This window comes from Rhineura floridana, chromosome 6 (assembly GCF_030035675.1).
Source record: "Rhineura floridana isolate rRhiFlo1 chromosome 6, rRhiFlo1.hap2, whole genome shotgun sequence".
NCBI lineage: Eukaryota > Metazoa > Chordata > Lepidosauria > Squamata > Rhineuridae > Rhineura > Rhineura floridana.
Window position 1 is genome coordinate 86,667,091 of NC_084485.1, and position 17,032 is coordinate 86,684,122.

At 46.3% G+C, this 17,032-nt stretch overlaps 1 protein-coding gene across 11 annotated transcripts in view; it reads right to left on the minus strand.

Annotated features, from left to right (window-relative positions):
* The window catches only part of TAL1 (TAL bHLH transcription factor 1, erythroid differentiation factor), a 30,346-nt gene extending 20,533 nt beyond the window's left edge, over positions 1 to 9,813 (minus strand). For 3 of the 11 annotated variants that reach the window (XM_061632917.1, XM_061632906.1, XM_061632916.1), the window contains exons 1-3: positions 9,650 to 9,813; positions 1,647 to 2,213; positions 130 to 221 (exon numbers count right to left, since the gene is read on the minus strand). In XM_061632917.1, the coding sequence (XP_061488901.1) occupies positions 130 to 221; positions 1,647 to 2,213; positions 9,650 to 9,663 (673 nt within the window). In that variant the 5' untranslated portion in view covers positions 9,664 to 9,813. Of the gene's footprint in view, positions 1 to 129; positions 222 to 1,646; positions 2,214 to 2,846; positions 2,982 to 4,230; positions 4,367 to 5,039; positions 5,072 to 5,803; positions 5,860 to 6,132; positions 6,291 to 6,568; positions 6,626 to 9,383; positions 9,401 to 9,649 lie in introns of those variants that run through there. The other 8 variants (XM_061632909.1, XM_061632908.1, XM_061632914.1 and 5 more) reach the window with 8 other exon arrangements.
* Positions 9,814 to 17,032: the final 7,219 nt, after the last annotated feature.

Sequence of the window (17,032 nt, forward strand, 5' to 3'; positions counted from 1 at the left end):
CCCACTTTTAGACTATAATCTTCTCTATGCAATTTTTCCACCCCAGCAATTACAAGAAATCAACCAGCAGGTAACAGGTCTTGAGGTTCCAGTCACCAGATCCAAGGAGGATTTAAAAAGTCTCCTCACCATCAGAGAGCTCCACTTCATAAGGGGATGGTCTCCTTTTCACTTGGTTGTTGTTGTACATTGAGAAGTTATCTGGCTCACCAAAATATCCACTGCAAAGTAAGAGGCAGAAAGCACAACAGAATGAGAGGAAAGACAGGTGGTCTAGCACAACAGAGCTCTGCTGAAGCCAATAAGCACTCAATGTACTTTCCTTCAGCTGAGCATATGCATATAATATTTGCCTCTATATATCTATGGTGTGTGTTTATTGTGTGATAAGCATTTATAATGTGTATGTGCATATTATAAATACTCATCACACATGGAGATTCTAACCATATTTATTTGTGTGTACGTTCCAGTGAAACCCATTCATCTTCTAAATAAAATGCTTTTGGGATTCAGATGTATTATATGCCTGTCTGAAGCACTTTGAAAGTGCTTCTAATAGAAGAATCAAGATACCCTTTTTGAAGCCCAAGGGATGTTTACCTGGGTTAAAGGATTTGACTAAAAAAAATATTGTCAAAGCATCTACTAACCTCAAAGAAGCCCGTGTGGCCTGGCCCTTGTATCACAGTGCTTTTGCTCACAATGTGCATTTGAACTGCCATTAAACTGTGTTGCATTTCTGCCAACGGTGAAGAGGAACCTTGACAATTCCCTGACTAACCGAGGCAACACTCAATATAATCTCTGGGAGGAAATATTTTCTCTCCGTTCTGAGATATAGTCTACCAGTGCCTAGAGACAGCTTCTCTGCCACAGATAAAAAGCCCAGCATGCTAGCATTACCTTTGGTACTTTTAGGCTTTTTGCTATTACAACAACTGGTAGTGAGCAGTTCAACAGCATTTCAATGTACAGAGTGCTCTACCTTTCTTCCAGCACTGGCACTTCAGAAATGGCAATTTTTAAAGTTCTGATTGCAAAGGGTTTCATATACACTACATTTTTAAAATGATACATACAGACGACCCACTTAATTTGGGCACTCAGCCTTAGCTTGCTGTTTCTGGTCTTCAAGAAAGACAAGACAATCGCCTACAGGTACAAAGAAGGGGAGAATCTGTGCTCCCCGCAGCCTTCTTCCTTCCTGTGCAGCCTGACCCATTGGCTCACACAGACTTGCTTTCCCCCCCTGCTTTTCCTTCTATTTTTTTAGGACATAAAACAATAATCTCCCTCTCGCAAGCAGGCAATGATGATGCAAGGAAAGAAAAAGGCAGCCAGTTAATGTGTCCCAGGATCCAGGTGTAACACTGAGAGGACACAGAAGGCGAGAGAAGAGAGAGACCGAGAAAATTATTTTAGAAAAGAAGAAGGGACGGGGAAACAACTGGTAAAAAGGATGATTTTTTAAAAATAGATAGGCAGGGCAAAGTCCCAAAACCGACTGGAATGGAACCCGCGGAGGATACGAGCAATGACCCTATTGTGGTTTGACCCAAACCAAAACAAACAAAAATCCGAGATGGGTGACCGGCAGAACGACCCCCACCCCTGTCCCGAGGCTGCAGGGCTCTGCGACGGACCTGCTGGCGGTGGTGAGCGGCGGCCCGAGGCCGTACAGCATGGCTCTGGCCGGCGGCTGGAGCGGGAGGGCGGGCGCCGCGGTGGGGCTGAGTTGTACCATGCGGGCGTCGCCGTTGCTGCCGCTGCCGCTGCCGGCGGGGGGCGTGCCGGTGCCGGTCCCCGTGGCAGTGGCGAGGGCGAGGGCGAGGGCTGTGGCCGGCTCGGCGCGCTGTGCTCTGTTGTTGCTGCTGCTGCTGCTGTCTCGCTCTCGCTGGCTCTGCAGGGCCCCCGCCGGCGCGTCCCTGGCTTTTATAGGGCGTCCCCCGCGCACCAGCTCGATCACAGGCACCGGCGCGGCGGGGGGCGCCTGGCCCGGGGAGGGGGGCGGCCGGCCGGTCTCCTTGGCAACCCCATTGAGCAACGCCGGCTCCCCCGGGAGGGCCATCCCCCCGCGTCGCCGCTCGCCGCCGCCGCTGTGGCTGCCGGAGCCCAAGCCCAAATCCGGCTCGCTGACGCCCTCCGCTCCGGCCCCTGCTCCTTGCGCTGCATCCCGCGGCGGGTCACTGGGGGACCTCTCCATCAGCATCCTGGGGAGAAAGAGGGAGAGGAGAGCGGTGAAGGAGGAGCGCAGGGAGGGGGAGGAGGAAGGAAGGAGGGGGAAGAAACCGCAGGGGGGAGGGGGGAAAGGGAAAGTGGAGGAGGCAAGATGAAGGGAAGGAGCCTGGAAAGAAAATGAAGGAAAGGGAAGGAGAGGAGAGAAAGACGGAGGGAACCCGGGAAAGAGCTAGAAGGAAGAGGCAAAGGGGGATCGGGGATGGCAAACGAAGGAAAACTGTGCGGAGGGTAAAGGAAGAAGGAAAGGACAAGAGAGAAGCTTAAAACAAAAAGGTCTGGAAGGAAGGCGGGGAAGGAGCAGGCGAGAAAGCGACGCCTCCAGACGTAGCCCTCTTGTCATTGGCAGCATAGCGGGCGCCGCGCCTGCGGACATTTGCGCTGCCGGCGGGGAGAGCGCGAGTCTTTGGTGGCCAGGTGGCCCGGGAAAGTCCGGGGACATCCACGTGGGCCGAAGAAGGGGGTCAGGGTCCAGAGCAAAGGGGACCTGCCCTAAGCGGTCCTGGGACCTCCCTGCGCCTCCTAGGAGAAAGGAGAAACCCGGAGTGGGGAGGGATCTTCGCTGTAACTCCCGTCCCCTTCTTTTTCGGGAAAACTCTTTGCCCCACCTTGCCCGTATCTCTTTACTGCCCTTTCATCCCACTTGCTGCTTTAATCCCACCGCCACCATCCCGCTCACTCGGCAGCCGCCAGAAACACACACGCCGCGCTTTCTGCGCGGGTGCGGTGTGAATGGAGCTGATGGCCCAGGGTCAGGCCGTGATAGCGGAAGGTGGGTGGTTGAGGAAGAGGCCAGAGGATCAGATATACTGTTTGGCTGAAGCGGACGGTGGCAAATTGACCCCGTCAGCCAAAGGGAGGGGGAAGGGGAATGGGCCTCTGGGTTTTGTGCGGTCGGGGAAGAAGAGGGAGGAAAAGGAAACCCAGACATGCACCTTTGTTGCTAAAGAGGGAGAAGACGACGAAAATTGCCCGCTATCACTCAGCCTGCCTCGAAGAGAAGCTGTTTCATTCAACGTTAATGCCACTGCGGGTGTGTGGGTGTGTGTTGGAGCCCCCTTGTAATAAGGAATCATATCACAATGGAAAAGTGAGCCGCCTTAAGAAAGAAAGAATTTTCAGCCAGCCTGTCTGTGCCTGTAAAAATCGCGCTGTAATTGGATTCACATTCCCTTTTTAATATATTATATCGGTCCAAAATAAAACAAAGTAAAAGCTCACATAGCCTTTTAGTGTTTCAGGAGTTCGGCATTACGAATACCGAGGCTAATCTACTCTCTTATGGTATCTATGCGGAGAACTGCACTGCTCAGCTTTTAAATCAACCTTTTCTAGAAAGGTTGATGCCAGAGCGAGACCTTCGTCTGGCGTATCTCGCGGGGCCAGCCCTTGCCTTGCCGTCACTGCACCAAAACATGAGATAAAGGCACTTTCCAAAGGTCGGTTGCTGTCCCGGCTCCGAGAACAGAGTCAGATGTATTAATATCCACTTTGCTCCACAAATAGATGAAGGGTCCCGAGACAATGAGCGCTCCCAAGACGCCACCCCCACCCCCACCCCCACCCCACTTTCCCATCCTTTTTGTTCTGCTCCGATGGAAAGCAACAAGTCCGAGTCGCATGTTTGGGCTTCGGCCTTTGTTTCCAAGGACATCAGTGGGCCTTCTCCCAAATAAACGTTCGGATCGGCCGGAGCATTGAAATCAGCCGGAACAAATGCGCTTCAGACCATCTCTTCCAGCCGCCGCCGGGACAGCTCGCGCGAGCTCAGGGGGCCTTCGGACACATTTTGCCACCCTAAATTTCTGGGGAGCGGGATGAACTTTCAGGATATTTGGAAGCATAAATTGCTGGGGCTGAAACGGCAAAAGGCAAACTACAGGGATATCAATGAGGTATAATCCCAGACTAGTTTTTTTCAGCTCCGTTTCTAACCTCAAACACTAGCGCAATGTTAGCCTCTTGCTGCAAAACAGACAAACAAACACGCACACAAACCAGAATCTTTTTGTGTCTTAAAGGCTAACACGTCTATTACGGTGTAAGCTTCAACGTCAAGACTTGCTATTGAAGCCCAGTGAACCCTTTGAGACCAAAGTCTTAGGCACTGGGAGTCCCACCAGTCAGTCCCACAGGAATCGCTGGAACTTCCGTCCGAGTATACACGCCTAGGACTGGCCCGCCCAATCGGCGGCACTATGTTGCCTCAAGAGTCGCGCCGAGTATAGCGAGGCTGATTCCTTAGTCCCAAACACACTAGGGCCTCGTGACGTGTGTTGAGGATTGCAGCCTTAAAACTGCCGTCCTGGTTTGTTTGCATGTTTCATTTAAAGAAAGTAGTAGTGTTTTCTTTTAAGTAGTAGATCGGGGCTCCCATTTAAAACAACGACAACAAAATAAAGCAGAGAGATAGAGGTATTTGAAACGCATTTGTATTAGGGCCGTGTCTCGTTTAAATCCCTGAAATGCGACGGAATTATTTCCGTGTGGCTTTCGCTACCGAGCGGCGCTTTGTCAATTTCACGCCTCAAGTATAAATCCAGTCAGGGCCTCGGTCGGCTGTGTAGAAAAACCGAGCCTAAATTGGTGGTTAGCAAGCCGAAAGCGCAGCTCTGGGAATCCGTTTCTGTCCGCGATAGAGCTCTCCTCTGAAGGAAGAGCAACTCCCTGACAATGCAGCCCACGAATCTGCAACACTCGCGTTTAAAAAGGCAGTAAGGCAACTGGCTAGAGCCAGAGCTAGAATCTGGACGCAGGAAACCCAAGTTCAAATCCCCCTCCCCGTGGGTGGCCTAACTCACCCCATCGGTTTGTTGGCCTGGAAGGCTACAATCCCCCTGGCAGCTTCTGAAATACATAAAGATGCTAACAGCCCTAAAGGACGGCCGAGAAAGTCCTTTTGATTTTTAAGGGAGCCCCGGTTTTCCACCGCGTGTGCTTCTAGTCCGTAAGATTTGAGAGCAATGTGTATGGGGTATCTAGCATTTAAACCCGCGCCCCTCCCTGCAATCCTACCCTGAACACGTTTACTGAGAGTAAGTGCCACTGAACTCAGTTGGGCTTACTTCTGAGTAGTTATGTACAGGATTGCTATTCCGAATTAAGAATACACTGCCGCACCAAGCACCATCTAAACCACCGGATTTGAAATCGATTTCAATCCAGTTTCACGGGTTTGTGGAAAGACCTGCCCGGATGCGGCTCAAATATTCCAGTGAAAGCTTCGCCGTTGTTGCCGGGGACCTTTCAGCTCAACATGCTGCAAGTATTATTTGACACCAACGGAATTTCCTTCCTTCTAAATCTCCCGTTTGGGCTGGGGCTTTCACCTGAATTTCTCCGGCCTCTCCCAGTGCGCAGTGGAGGGAGATATCTGGGTGGCAGTTTTGGGGAGGCGGGAGGGAGCTGGAGGGTAAGAAAAACTTAAAAAAAAAAAAAAGCACACCACAATCTTTGACCAGCCAGGATTCCTCACCCCCGCCGCCTCCCTGCCACTTTTAATTGGACTTTCTAATACTGTACAAGGAAGCATAATTCACATTTGTCAGATTGAAGTCGCAGTCACCTCTCGTCTCCTGCTTCCACAAAGCCCCTCTCTTTGCCGCCCCTTCTCCTCCCACCTCTAGGATGCGAATGCGAAGGGAGACCGGGGCAGAAGCAAAGGGGCTTTCCTTTAAGGGCTGGGCGAGTGCTGCCTGCCATGGAGCACGGAAAATCTCCGAACAGGATAAATCCGCGTCCAGACTGGGTCGAGGAAGTGGAGTGCGGGGAGGGATACTGAGATGCGGGGCGGGGGAGCGGGGGGGGGAATGGACGCCAGAAAACGGGGTGTGGGAGGCGGGAAAGAGAGAGAGAATCGGGGGCACAAAAGAGCAAAGCGTGTGTGTCGGATACCTGAAAGGGCAGCAAGGGCACACTTCACATCCATGCTCCCATCCTAAGCATCCTTAGTCCTCTTGGTTGTGATGGTTTATTTCCAGGTCAGCCTGCTGGTTTTGATCTCCAGGTCATTATGCGAGTCAGTTATCCTTTGTATGTGAGAAGTGCCTTTCCTACAAGAAAGAACCGGGGGCCAGCTACTGGTCCGGGAAAGACTTCCCCCAGGTCCTCCCCCCCAGTACCACCTTTGTTGGGAGTTACAATTTCTCACACAAAATTTCGCTAATTGGAGAGAGCCCATAATTTCGCCTTATGAATTCCGCAATTCCATTTTGAGATTGCAAAAATCTGCACGTTATGGAATAGCTACTATCTCCTACCAAACACCGCCCTGAGGTCCTTTTTGGATGAAGGGTGGGATATAAATTTAATTGATAAATAAAATACACACGTATATAATTTTTTTCACATCCGGCCTGATGAAGATTCTTGTGTGGCTCCGGAGCCTACTTTTCTGCCCTGCTTTTTCTAAACTCTGGCGCAAATAAAACGACTGTTTTCTTTAGTTCGAGAGTCGCTTCCCTTTATACGGGGGGGGGGAGGGAGAGATGCAGCTTTTTCTTTTAGGAGGAAGCGGCGCATCCGGAGGCCATTCGCCTCTACTCCTGAAACAAGCGCTGAATCTCGAACAGCTTTGAGTCAAACAACGCGACCGCGCGAGAAGCGAGCGGCCTGCAAACTGCAGATAAGCTGCGGAACAAGTCAGGCTCACGTCTTAGCAGGGATCTGCAGAAGGGAGCTGCGTTTGGGATTTTGTTATACGCCGAGCTTTCTGCAGGGGCGGCCGGAAACCGGAATTATCTGGTCAGAGTCGCCACTCTTTTGTGCCTGAGCATTTCCGATTATCTGTTCGGCAGAGAAACGTCTGAAACGGAAATGGGGGGTGCGCGTTTGGGGCAGGTAGGCCTGCGGATTATACATATAATAGTGAATTCACTGTCAGGGTAGGCACTCCGCCGAAAACGTGGAGATGATCATGAGACACAAGTTTATGAAAGAAGACAAAGCCTGTTAAAGGCGATTAACTGCGGACCCTTCATAAACTGCCACTCTTCTCTTGCCTTTTGCTCTAACATCCACTTATCAGTGCTAAATTTATTTATTTTAGATTTACATGTATCGGCTGCTTTTCAAAAAACTCTTAAAGAGGCTTACAAAAAGATCATTAAGGCATCATAATGATGGCATAAAACTGTTTAAAGGTTAGATTGCTGTAGATTCATGAACTAAACCAAGGTCCAAGGCTAGGTGAATTTATCAAGGTCATCGGATTCTTAAAGATTCTTGGGAGCGTCAAGGCGCCATTGACATCATGTACCACATCATAAAGTATTTTCCACGGGATTGGGGTGTCACCACTTTTCCTTGGCGGTCTGCAATCAAGGGCGAAAGATCGGGTGGAAACGTCCGACGTGAGGAGCCTCAGTATGGGCTTCCACAGGACCTGGAAATCCTTCGCGCGGACACCAGTCCACGCGAAAGCTCCATGCCTCCCTCTACATGCAAATAGAAAGGGGAGGGGCTACTCGGTAAGGCTCCGCCCCCCGCGTTCAGGACCCAGACGACCTCTCTACATTCCCACACAAATTTCATCTATCTATCGACTAAATACAATGCATTTTCCCCTCTCTTTTCTACCCATACGCGGGCAGATACTTAGAGGCACACAGTTACCTTCAGGTATATAATTGTGGTGTGCATATTTTGATACAAATATATCAATTTGCTGCCGTATAGAATAATATATGACACCTCAGTAGACAGATTATAATCCGTTTAATTTATTCTAACCTCCAGACGAATTATATGACTGTACATACCAGCCTGCTGGCTGGAGAAAACTGAACTGAAAAGAAAAAAGGGGGAAAGGGAAATATTTAAGTATATTTCCCAGCTACCTCGAAAGGCTTCCTCAACTTTTCTTGGGTTTTCTATCTATCTTCAGAAATATTGTTTTAAGTGAAAATTCGAATGTGGAGTATGTATGTATATATATATACAAACATTTTATAGGAAACTCACCAGCAATCCTAATGGACAAAGGAGTGGGGGGGGGGGCGCTAGCAGGCCGGCTTGACAAATTCTAATTTAAATTATTATTCTCGATATTTCGAATGTTAAGGGCCCCCCGCTTTCTATTCCCTCCCCCCTGTTTGTTGTGCAGCCGTGCACTAGCTAAACACGGCAGAAGTTAGGGACATCCGCATTTGGTCACTAATCTATCAGCCCCTTTAATATTACCCAAGCGGAAATATGTTGCATTTTAAATCGATTATTGTTGTTGTTATTGTTGTTGTTAATGTGCACTGCACCAATATCATTTATTAAAGAAATCTATATCTTCTCCCACACTTTTACCTTCGCAATCAACAAAACAGAATAGCGCAGGGCGGGCGTCTCTCTTTGGGCCCTATTAGCCCCCCCACTTGGGAATCTGCAGAGAGAGGGGGAGGCCGAGCCTCCTCCCAAAGCCCTCCTAGAAGTGCCTCCTTTCCCCCTTCCCTTAATATCTCGCGACTAGCAACGGGCGGGGGGCAACCACCTTTCATTTCCATCCCGGCAAATCGAATTATCTTGAGAGAGGTGAAGAAATAAAAGGATCGTGAATCCCGGAATATGAATCCTCCCCGCCCTTCCCAGTCCTCCTAATTCTCTCTGTTTGCCCCTTACGGATTGTCTTGGCTTCTTTTGTTTTGCCGGAGTTCTTTTTCTCTCGCAGATAAATATATATATTGAAAACACCGGATTCAGATGGAGCTGGTTCGTTCTCTCCGCTCAGGTTATATACAAGGCTAGATTTCAGCTGCAACTCAGAAGGAAGTTCCGTTGAACCCAACAGGACTTACTTCTGAGTAGACATGCCGAAAAATAGTCTGTTCCCCGGGAGCCACCCCGCTTCGACCTTATTCCGCATTTGTTTCGTGTCCACTGCACTCAGGCCAGGCCGCTCCTAGGAGGAAACGGGCTCCAACACAAATAAAAATAAAAAAATACTTTTTAAAAAAGCTTCCCGATCGCAAACAGTTCTGGCTTCCAAGCAGCCGAAGAGCAACTGCCCGGACAGATGCCTGCCTCGTTTCGTTAGCTAACCTTACACGGCCTAGAACATCCAGGTGTTTTGCTATTGAAATGCGAGCTCGTTGCAAGGCAGATTTTAAAAATACGCATACATAGAATTTGATATTTCGTCCCACCTTCCTCCCTACCTGTCTTAGCGTGCTTGTCCGTGAGTGTGTACGCACGTGAACACGCACGCACACGAGATCTTTGGGAATGCTTGGGGGGATTTATATACGTATATATTTATTTTAATAGATGGCATACTTCTTGTAATGCCCCCCCACCGCCGTCTATATTCTGGGCAACATTTTGCTAATGCGGCCGCCGTGTCTGTCTGCGAAGCGCGATACCAAGACAAAAACCGTGCGAAAACAGTGTTGAGCGGGTCAAAATCGCCTCTCTCTTTACTCACCATTTGCTTTTCATTGGTGAAAATGACCGGAGCCATTTTGTGGCCTATTCATGGCGAAGGACTGTCATTTTTTCCCTCCCTTTTCCTTTCTCCCCGCCTCCCTCTACTGTAAAGAAAAAGGGGAAAAAAACCCGCTCTGGGTGGCTTCACAGCGCCGGGCTCTCCTTCCCCCGCCATGTCCAGCTTCCTATTTAGTATGGAGAGCGGAACATGTGGCCAAGAGAGATAAGACGCTGGCAGGGGCCCGCCTGCCCCGATAAGCCCCTAAACCCATTATTTATGAAATGATTCATTATTATTTGGCAATTTGATCGAAGGAAAGCGGAAAATAATTGCAGGGATATGCAGAGAGAGGGACTTTGGAATGCAGGCCTTATAGCTTTTCAGACGTGTGTGTGTGCGCGCCAGAGAGAGAGAGAGAGAGAGTTCAGATGCTCTTCAAAAAAAGTCAGAGAAAAAACTGTGGAGGGGGGTAATCAAATATTCACCAGGACTGCCCACATTGGAATAAGGATCCTTTATTTGGGCTTTCTTGAAGGTTATGATTCTCCCGCCCTCTTCTGGGTGCCCCCCCAGCATTAAATCTGGAACATCCACCCGCCTCTTAATTAAATGTAATGAGCCAAAATAAAACGGATCGAGATACTGAAGGCGGGAGAAGTGTAGTGGGGGGGGGAGCGGCCTGTCTAGTACACCTTGGTAAACAAAGGAAATGGATATTAAAAATACCAACCCCTCCCTCCCCAAATGCAGCGCAGGCATAAACGGGTGAGATGCGCTCGTTTAATTGGATCCCTGACAGAGCGAAGTGGGAGCAATTAAGGAAATGGAGGGGAGTTATTTTAAGAATAAAAGCCTATGGGAGAGCAGGATGATGATGACTTTAAACCCGGCAAATACATGTTAATCTTTTCATGGGAAGGAGATGAGCTAGAATTCGAAGGAGAAAACTATATTGGGGGAGAGACTTTTTCACAAAAAAGCAAGATGAGACAGAACGATCGCTGGAGATACATACTAAATTGAGTTGGCGGATCTAAGATCAAAAGGAGGCATATGCTTTGATCAGATCCAGCTTAGAGACGCTAGTGGAAGGTGGAAAAACATATCCGTTTATTCCCACCAATCCTCCCGGATTCTACACATCTTTTAGCTGGGTGTGTGTTCCATTCATGTCAACATAATGACGTTGATTAGCAGTAAATACTACGTCTCTTAACCAAATTTCCTCTTCTATCAATACACACATCTATGTGCGGAAAGAGCGGTTCTAATTTGCATCAAACCAGGAGGAAGGTAGTAACTCCAGGATAGTTAATCTGCAATACACTGAAGTCATTTTGTGTCGGTGCATTTAGCCTTCTGGAAGTCAGCCGGAATGCACATACACCAAATCATTTCAATGTGTTCCAGATGAACTACTGCGGAGTAACTACCTTCCTTCTGGGTTCGATGCAGTTACTAAATAATAGAATTCCCGTTGAAGCTGTAGGGATGCATTGAAATAATGGAGGGGGGAGGAGCCCCAGGGAGGGGCATATCCAACTAAGTTCTACGCAGAGTAGATCCATTGAAATGAATGGACCCAATTAGGCTGTACGCAGTCCAAGTCTACTCAGAAGTAAGCTCCATTGGGTTCAATGGGACTTACTCCCACGTAAGTGTGTATTGGATTGCAGCCTTAGACATGTCAATTAACTTCAATGAGTCTACTCGGAATAGGACTAACATTAGCTACGACCAGGTGTCCGTAGGTATGAAAGGGACTTCAAAGTCTCTTCAGTGGTGTTTAATAGGAGTTGGCATGATTTGAGGATGCGTTAAATATTTATTTTGAGGCATACTGCAACTGCTTCCCAAACAAGTGCTCTTGAAAGCAGTCCAGGAATCGGAGACCACAACAAAACAAGCTCGGGATGACAATTTCATCGTGTTCTGCTTAGTTGTAGCATGTTGCCTACATCGTGCTCTTGTCAAGGGGTGGGGGTGGGGGTGGGGGTGGGGTTGGTCGGATCCAGGAAGGCGGGACTAATTCTTAGGAGAGTCTTCCACGTGATGTCCGAGAGGTCAAGGTATCTATTTATTTCATTGTCACCCTCTTCCTCCTCAGAACTCAGGGCAGCGTGCACGCCCCACCTCCGCCCATTTTATTATTTATTTATTTATTATTTGATTTCTATCCCGCCCTTCCTCCCAGCAGGAGTCCAGAGCGGCAAACAGAAGCACTAAAAACACTTTAAAATATCATAAAAACAGACCTTAAAATACTTTAAAACAAAACAACTTTAAAAACATTTTTTTAAAAAAAGCTTTAAAAACATCTTAAATAAAAAGGGTTAAAACATATTGTTTAGCTGGGGAAAGGTTTTAAAAAGCATATTAAAAAGCAATTCCAACACAGACGCATTTTCTCACCTACCTTATGAGAGGTGGGTTAAGCGGTGGATGTGGGTGGGTGGCGACTTGGACGAGGGTCTCCCAGGCCTTAATCAGGGACTCCTAACTACTACGCCGCACCCAGACGAATCGGTTTAGCGGAGTTCCACCTCATCACATAATACAGCCTCTCCGTCTTCCATTGTAAACCTACACACCACCTACACAAACGCTATGTTGCGAATCCTGCTAGGCTGGGAAGCAAACCTCCGGTGCATCGGACTATGGAACCCACAAAAATTAAACCCGAGAACGACCGGTCTCTTGAAGCAAGGACAACAGTGAAGGATCTTGGCCCTGTAATGTGCCAAAGTAACCTTTCAGCTAAGCTAGCCTTTTAATTGTAAGTCGCTTGGAGACATTTTTGTAGCAAGCGACAAATAAATGTAATTAACGATAACAACAGCTCCTGAAATCATTCGTCCTCCTCCTTGGTGTGCATACAACAGACACTGTTCGCTTTCAGTTTCCAGAGAGATAGCCCTGTTAAGTTCATTGCCGCAAAAAACAACAAAGGTCCTTGAGGCACCTTAAAGACCAGGACATTCATTGCGGCATAAGATGTGGTGGACTCCGGTCCACTTCATCAGATGCACCCGAGGAAGAGGACTCTAGTCCACTAAAGCTCATGCCACACAGCGCAACAGATGCTCGTCTTCAAGGTGCCGCAAACGAGCGGGCCTCTCTGCAGTAGCTCCTTCCCTTTGGAATGCCTGGTGCCAACCTAACGACCATTTCAGCCCCGGGTTTAAAAAAAATCATTTTTATTCTCCCAGGCTTATGGGCAACTTTAATTTTTATCCTTGTTACAATTACTCAGTCCGGTCGTTAGCATATAGCAACTATTATGTATTGGTTTTATCTTGTTTTATTGTATTATACAGTCTCTGAGAAACCGCTTGATTTTTTTTTAAAGATCAAGCGATATACCTCCAGTAAGTCAAACCAGTATTTGCTGATAATTTTCAGAGTACCTTCCCCCCTACTCTTCTTTTGATTTCATAACATTCCCGAGAGACAGAAACTTCTATGGATGATGAACTATGACTGCATTTATAATTAGGATTGGACCGTTGAAGGAGCAATTGATCTACGGGAAGTCATTTTGTGTACACAACTGGAATACATATACAAATGCTTTCCCAATTTAGTAGATCAGTTGATGCTGGCTTTTCATCATCCCAGTTGCGTCCCTACCATTCCATTTTTGGGAACATGATCACTGGGCATGCTAAGGCGTGCAGTCATGCTGCCTGGTTCTCTTCTCACAACCAATAGCCCAAATTAGAATTCCCACTTCACCTGTCTGAAGGAACATCCAGTCCCAGAACCTGATGGGGCTACTCACTCACCTTGATCTACCTTTTGAAAGTGTTTTTAACTACAATAATATTAATGTATATCCCGCCTTGGGTCAAAGCTGAAAGGAAGCCCAGAGCCGAGGCTGATGCGCACAGATGCGAAAGGAGAGTCCGGAGTTGTACGACACACACAGTAGGAACATGGAACCTGAGAAGCATGAACCAGGGAAAGTTAGAAATTGTCAAGCAAGAAATGGAACGTATCAACATTACAATACTTGGTGTGAGTGAATTAAAATGGACGGGAATGGGACATTTTCAATCAGGCAACTACAAAGTATTTTATGCAGGAAATGAGAAATTAAGAAGAAATGGGGTTGCTTCAATAGTGAGAAGTGAGGTAGCAAAAGCAATTAGGAGCTACAACGCAAGGTCTGAGCGAGTGATATCAATGAGATTAAATGGGAAACCTATCAACATAACCATCATCCAAGTCTACACTCCAACAGTAAACACAGAAGAAGAATTGGAGAGATTTTAACCAGAAGTACAGGAAGAAATTGATCACACACCAAAACAAGATGTGCTGATAATCACTGGGAACTGGAATGCAGAAGTAGAAAACAAAGAAGAACTAGGAATTGTGGGGAAATGTGGTTTAGGAGACAGAAATGAAGCAGGAGAAAGACTTATTGAATTCTGTGAAGACAATAATTTGTTGCTTGCGAACACATTTTTTTAGCAACCGAAAAGACTACTGTACATGTGGACATCACCAAATGGTCAATATAGGAATCAAATTTATTATATAATTGGTAGCAGAAGATGGAGACGTTCCATACTTTCTGCGAAAACAAGACCAGGAGCAGACTGTGGTACAGATCATGAACTGATCCTATCAAAAATCAGAGTAAAGCTAAAGAAGAGCAACAAAACAATCATAATGCCAAAATACAATTTAAATAACATCCCAGAAGAATATAAAGATCAAATAAGGAACAGGTTTGAGGCTTTAAACATAGTTGACAGAGAACCAGAAGAACTATGGACTGAAGTCAGAGACATTACCAGGGAAGAATGCAAAAAGACAATACCTGTAGTTAAAAAGAGCGAAGGACCTCAATGGATGACTGAAGGAACTCTTAAAATGGTTAAAGAGAGAAGGAAAGCAAAAGCAAAAGGAAGCAGAAACACAGTCAGAACCCTAAATGCAACAATACAGCAACTAGTACGTAGGGACAAAGAGAACTATTACAATAGTTACTGTATAGAAATAGAAGAGGACAACAAAAAGGGAAGAACAAGAGCCCTATTCCAAAAGATTAGAGAAATGAAGGGAAATTTAAACCAAGAGTAGGGATGCTGAATAATCAACCGTTGGAACACACTAACTGACCAAGGTGAAATAAAAGGAAGATGGAAGCAATACACTGAAGAACTCTGTAAAAGAGATGCAAGGATGACAGATTCATTCATGGAGGAACCATATGATGAAGAACCAGAAATTTTAGAATGTGAGGTGAAAGCTGCTTTTAAAATACTTGGAAGAAACAAATCACCAGGAACAGATGGCATACCAATAGAGTTGTTATAAGCTACTGAGACTCAATCTATCCAATCTATTGTGACAAAAATCTGTCAAGAAATATGGAAAACTAAACAATGGCCCACAGACTGGAAGCATTCCATATACATCCCAATTCCAAAGAAAGGGGATCCCAGGGAATGCAGTAATTATCGAACTATTGCCTTAATATCCCATGCAAGTAAAGTAATGCTCAAGGTTCTACAACAAAGACTCTTACCACATATGGAGCGAGAAATGCCAGATGTCCAAGCTGGATTTAGAAAGGGAAGAGGTACCAGAGATCATATCAAAAACATATGTTAGATAATAGAACGGACCAAGGAATTTCAGAAGAAAACCACCCTGTATTTTGTAGATTACAGTAAAGGCTTTGACTGTGTAGATCATGGAAGACTATGGAATGCTTTAAAAGGGGTGCCACAGCATCTGATTGTCCTGATGCGCAACCTATACTCTGCACAAGAGGCTACTGTAAGGACAGAATATGGAGAAACTGATTGGTTCCCCATCGGAAAGGGTGTGAGACAGGGGTGTATTTTATCACCCTATTTGTTTCATCTATACACAGAACATATGATATGGAAAGTGGGATTGGACCAAGATGAAGGTGTGAAAATTGGAGGAAGAAATATCAATAATTAAAGATATGCAGACAATACCATACTACTAGCAGAAACCAATAATGATTTGAAACGAATGCTGGTGAAAGTTAAAGAGGAAAGCACAAAAGCAGGACTACAAATGAACATCAAAAAGACTAAAGTAATGACAGCGGAAGATTTATGTAGCTTTAAAGTTGACAATGAGGACATTGAACTTGTCAAGGATTATCAATACCGGCACACTCATTAACCAAAATGGAGACAATAGTCAAGAAATCAGAAGAAGGCTAGGACTGGGGAGGGCAGCTATGAGAAAACTAGAAGAGATCCTCAAATGCAAGGATGTATCACTGGACACTAAAGTCAGGTTCATTCAGACCATGGTATTCCCTATGTATGGATGTGAAAGTTGGACAATGAAAAAAGCGGATAAGAGAAAAATCCACTCATTTGAAATGTGGTGTTGGAGGAGAGCTTTGTGGATACCATGGACCACAAAAAAGACAAATAATTGGATGTTAGACCAAATTAAACCAGAACTATCACTAGAAGCTAAAATGATGAAACTGAGGTTACCATTCTTTGGACACAGCATGAGAAGACATGATTCACTAGAAAAGACAATAATGCTTGGAAAAATAGGAGACAGCAGAAAAAGAGGAAGACCAAACAAGAGATGGCTTGATTCCATAAAGGAAGCCTTAGACCTGAACTTACAAGATCTGAACAGGGTGGTTCATGACAGATGGTCTTGGAGGTCACTGATTCATAGGGTTGCCATAAGTCATAATCGACTTGAAGGCATATAACAACAACAAACTTGAGGTAGGAAAAGGTCTCCCTTCAAGCACTGAGCAGACCAAGGCCTGCTTTGCTTCAGCAAAGTTTCTTCATGTATTATATGTCTTCAGACTACGCCTAGTCTTTAACCTAATGCTTTGATGGTCCTAAAGTTGAGGTCTCCAGATGTGTTTGCTCCAGATTATTCCTCTGACAGGTCCTCTTTGTTATGTAAATTTATAGAGATATTAGCAGAGATCCTCAGGGTCTGAGATGTGTATGTGCCAGTGTATGCATTTACCTAAGTGGCAGGCTTTTACCCTGCCTTAGGATCACTGAGACTTAAGACTTAGTAAAATAAGAAAAGCTACTTTATTTATAGGAATACATAAAAGATAGGAAAGGCAAACAAAGTTCTAACTAAGTTGGAGGCGCAACACACAAAGGTGTCTCCTCTCTCTCAAACAGTTGAAGAAGAGAAGAAGGGAAAGGTCAGAAGGAAGAGGGGCAGATAAGCTTCCCTAAGCATATCAGTCTAAGATGGAAGTCAGTCAGAGCATCACAGGTAAAGGTAGTCAAGCCTAGCCATCTGAATGACCCTAACTCTATCTCCCTTAGCTAAGGCAGGGTGGCCAACGTAGATGTTGTTGGAGTACAACTCGCATCAGCCCCAGCC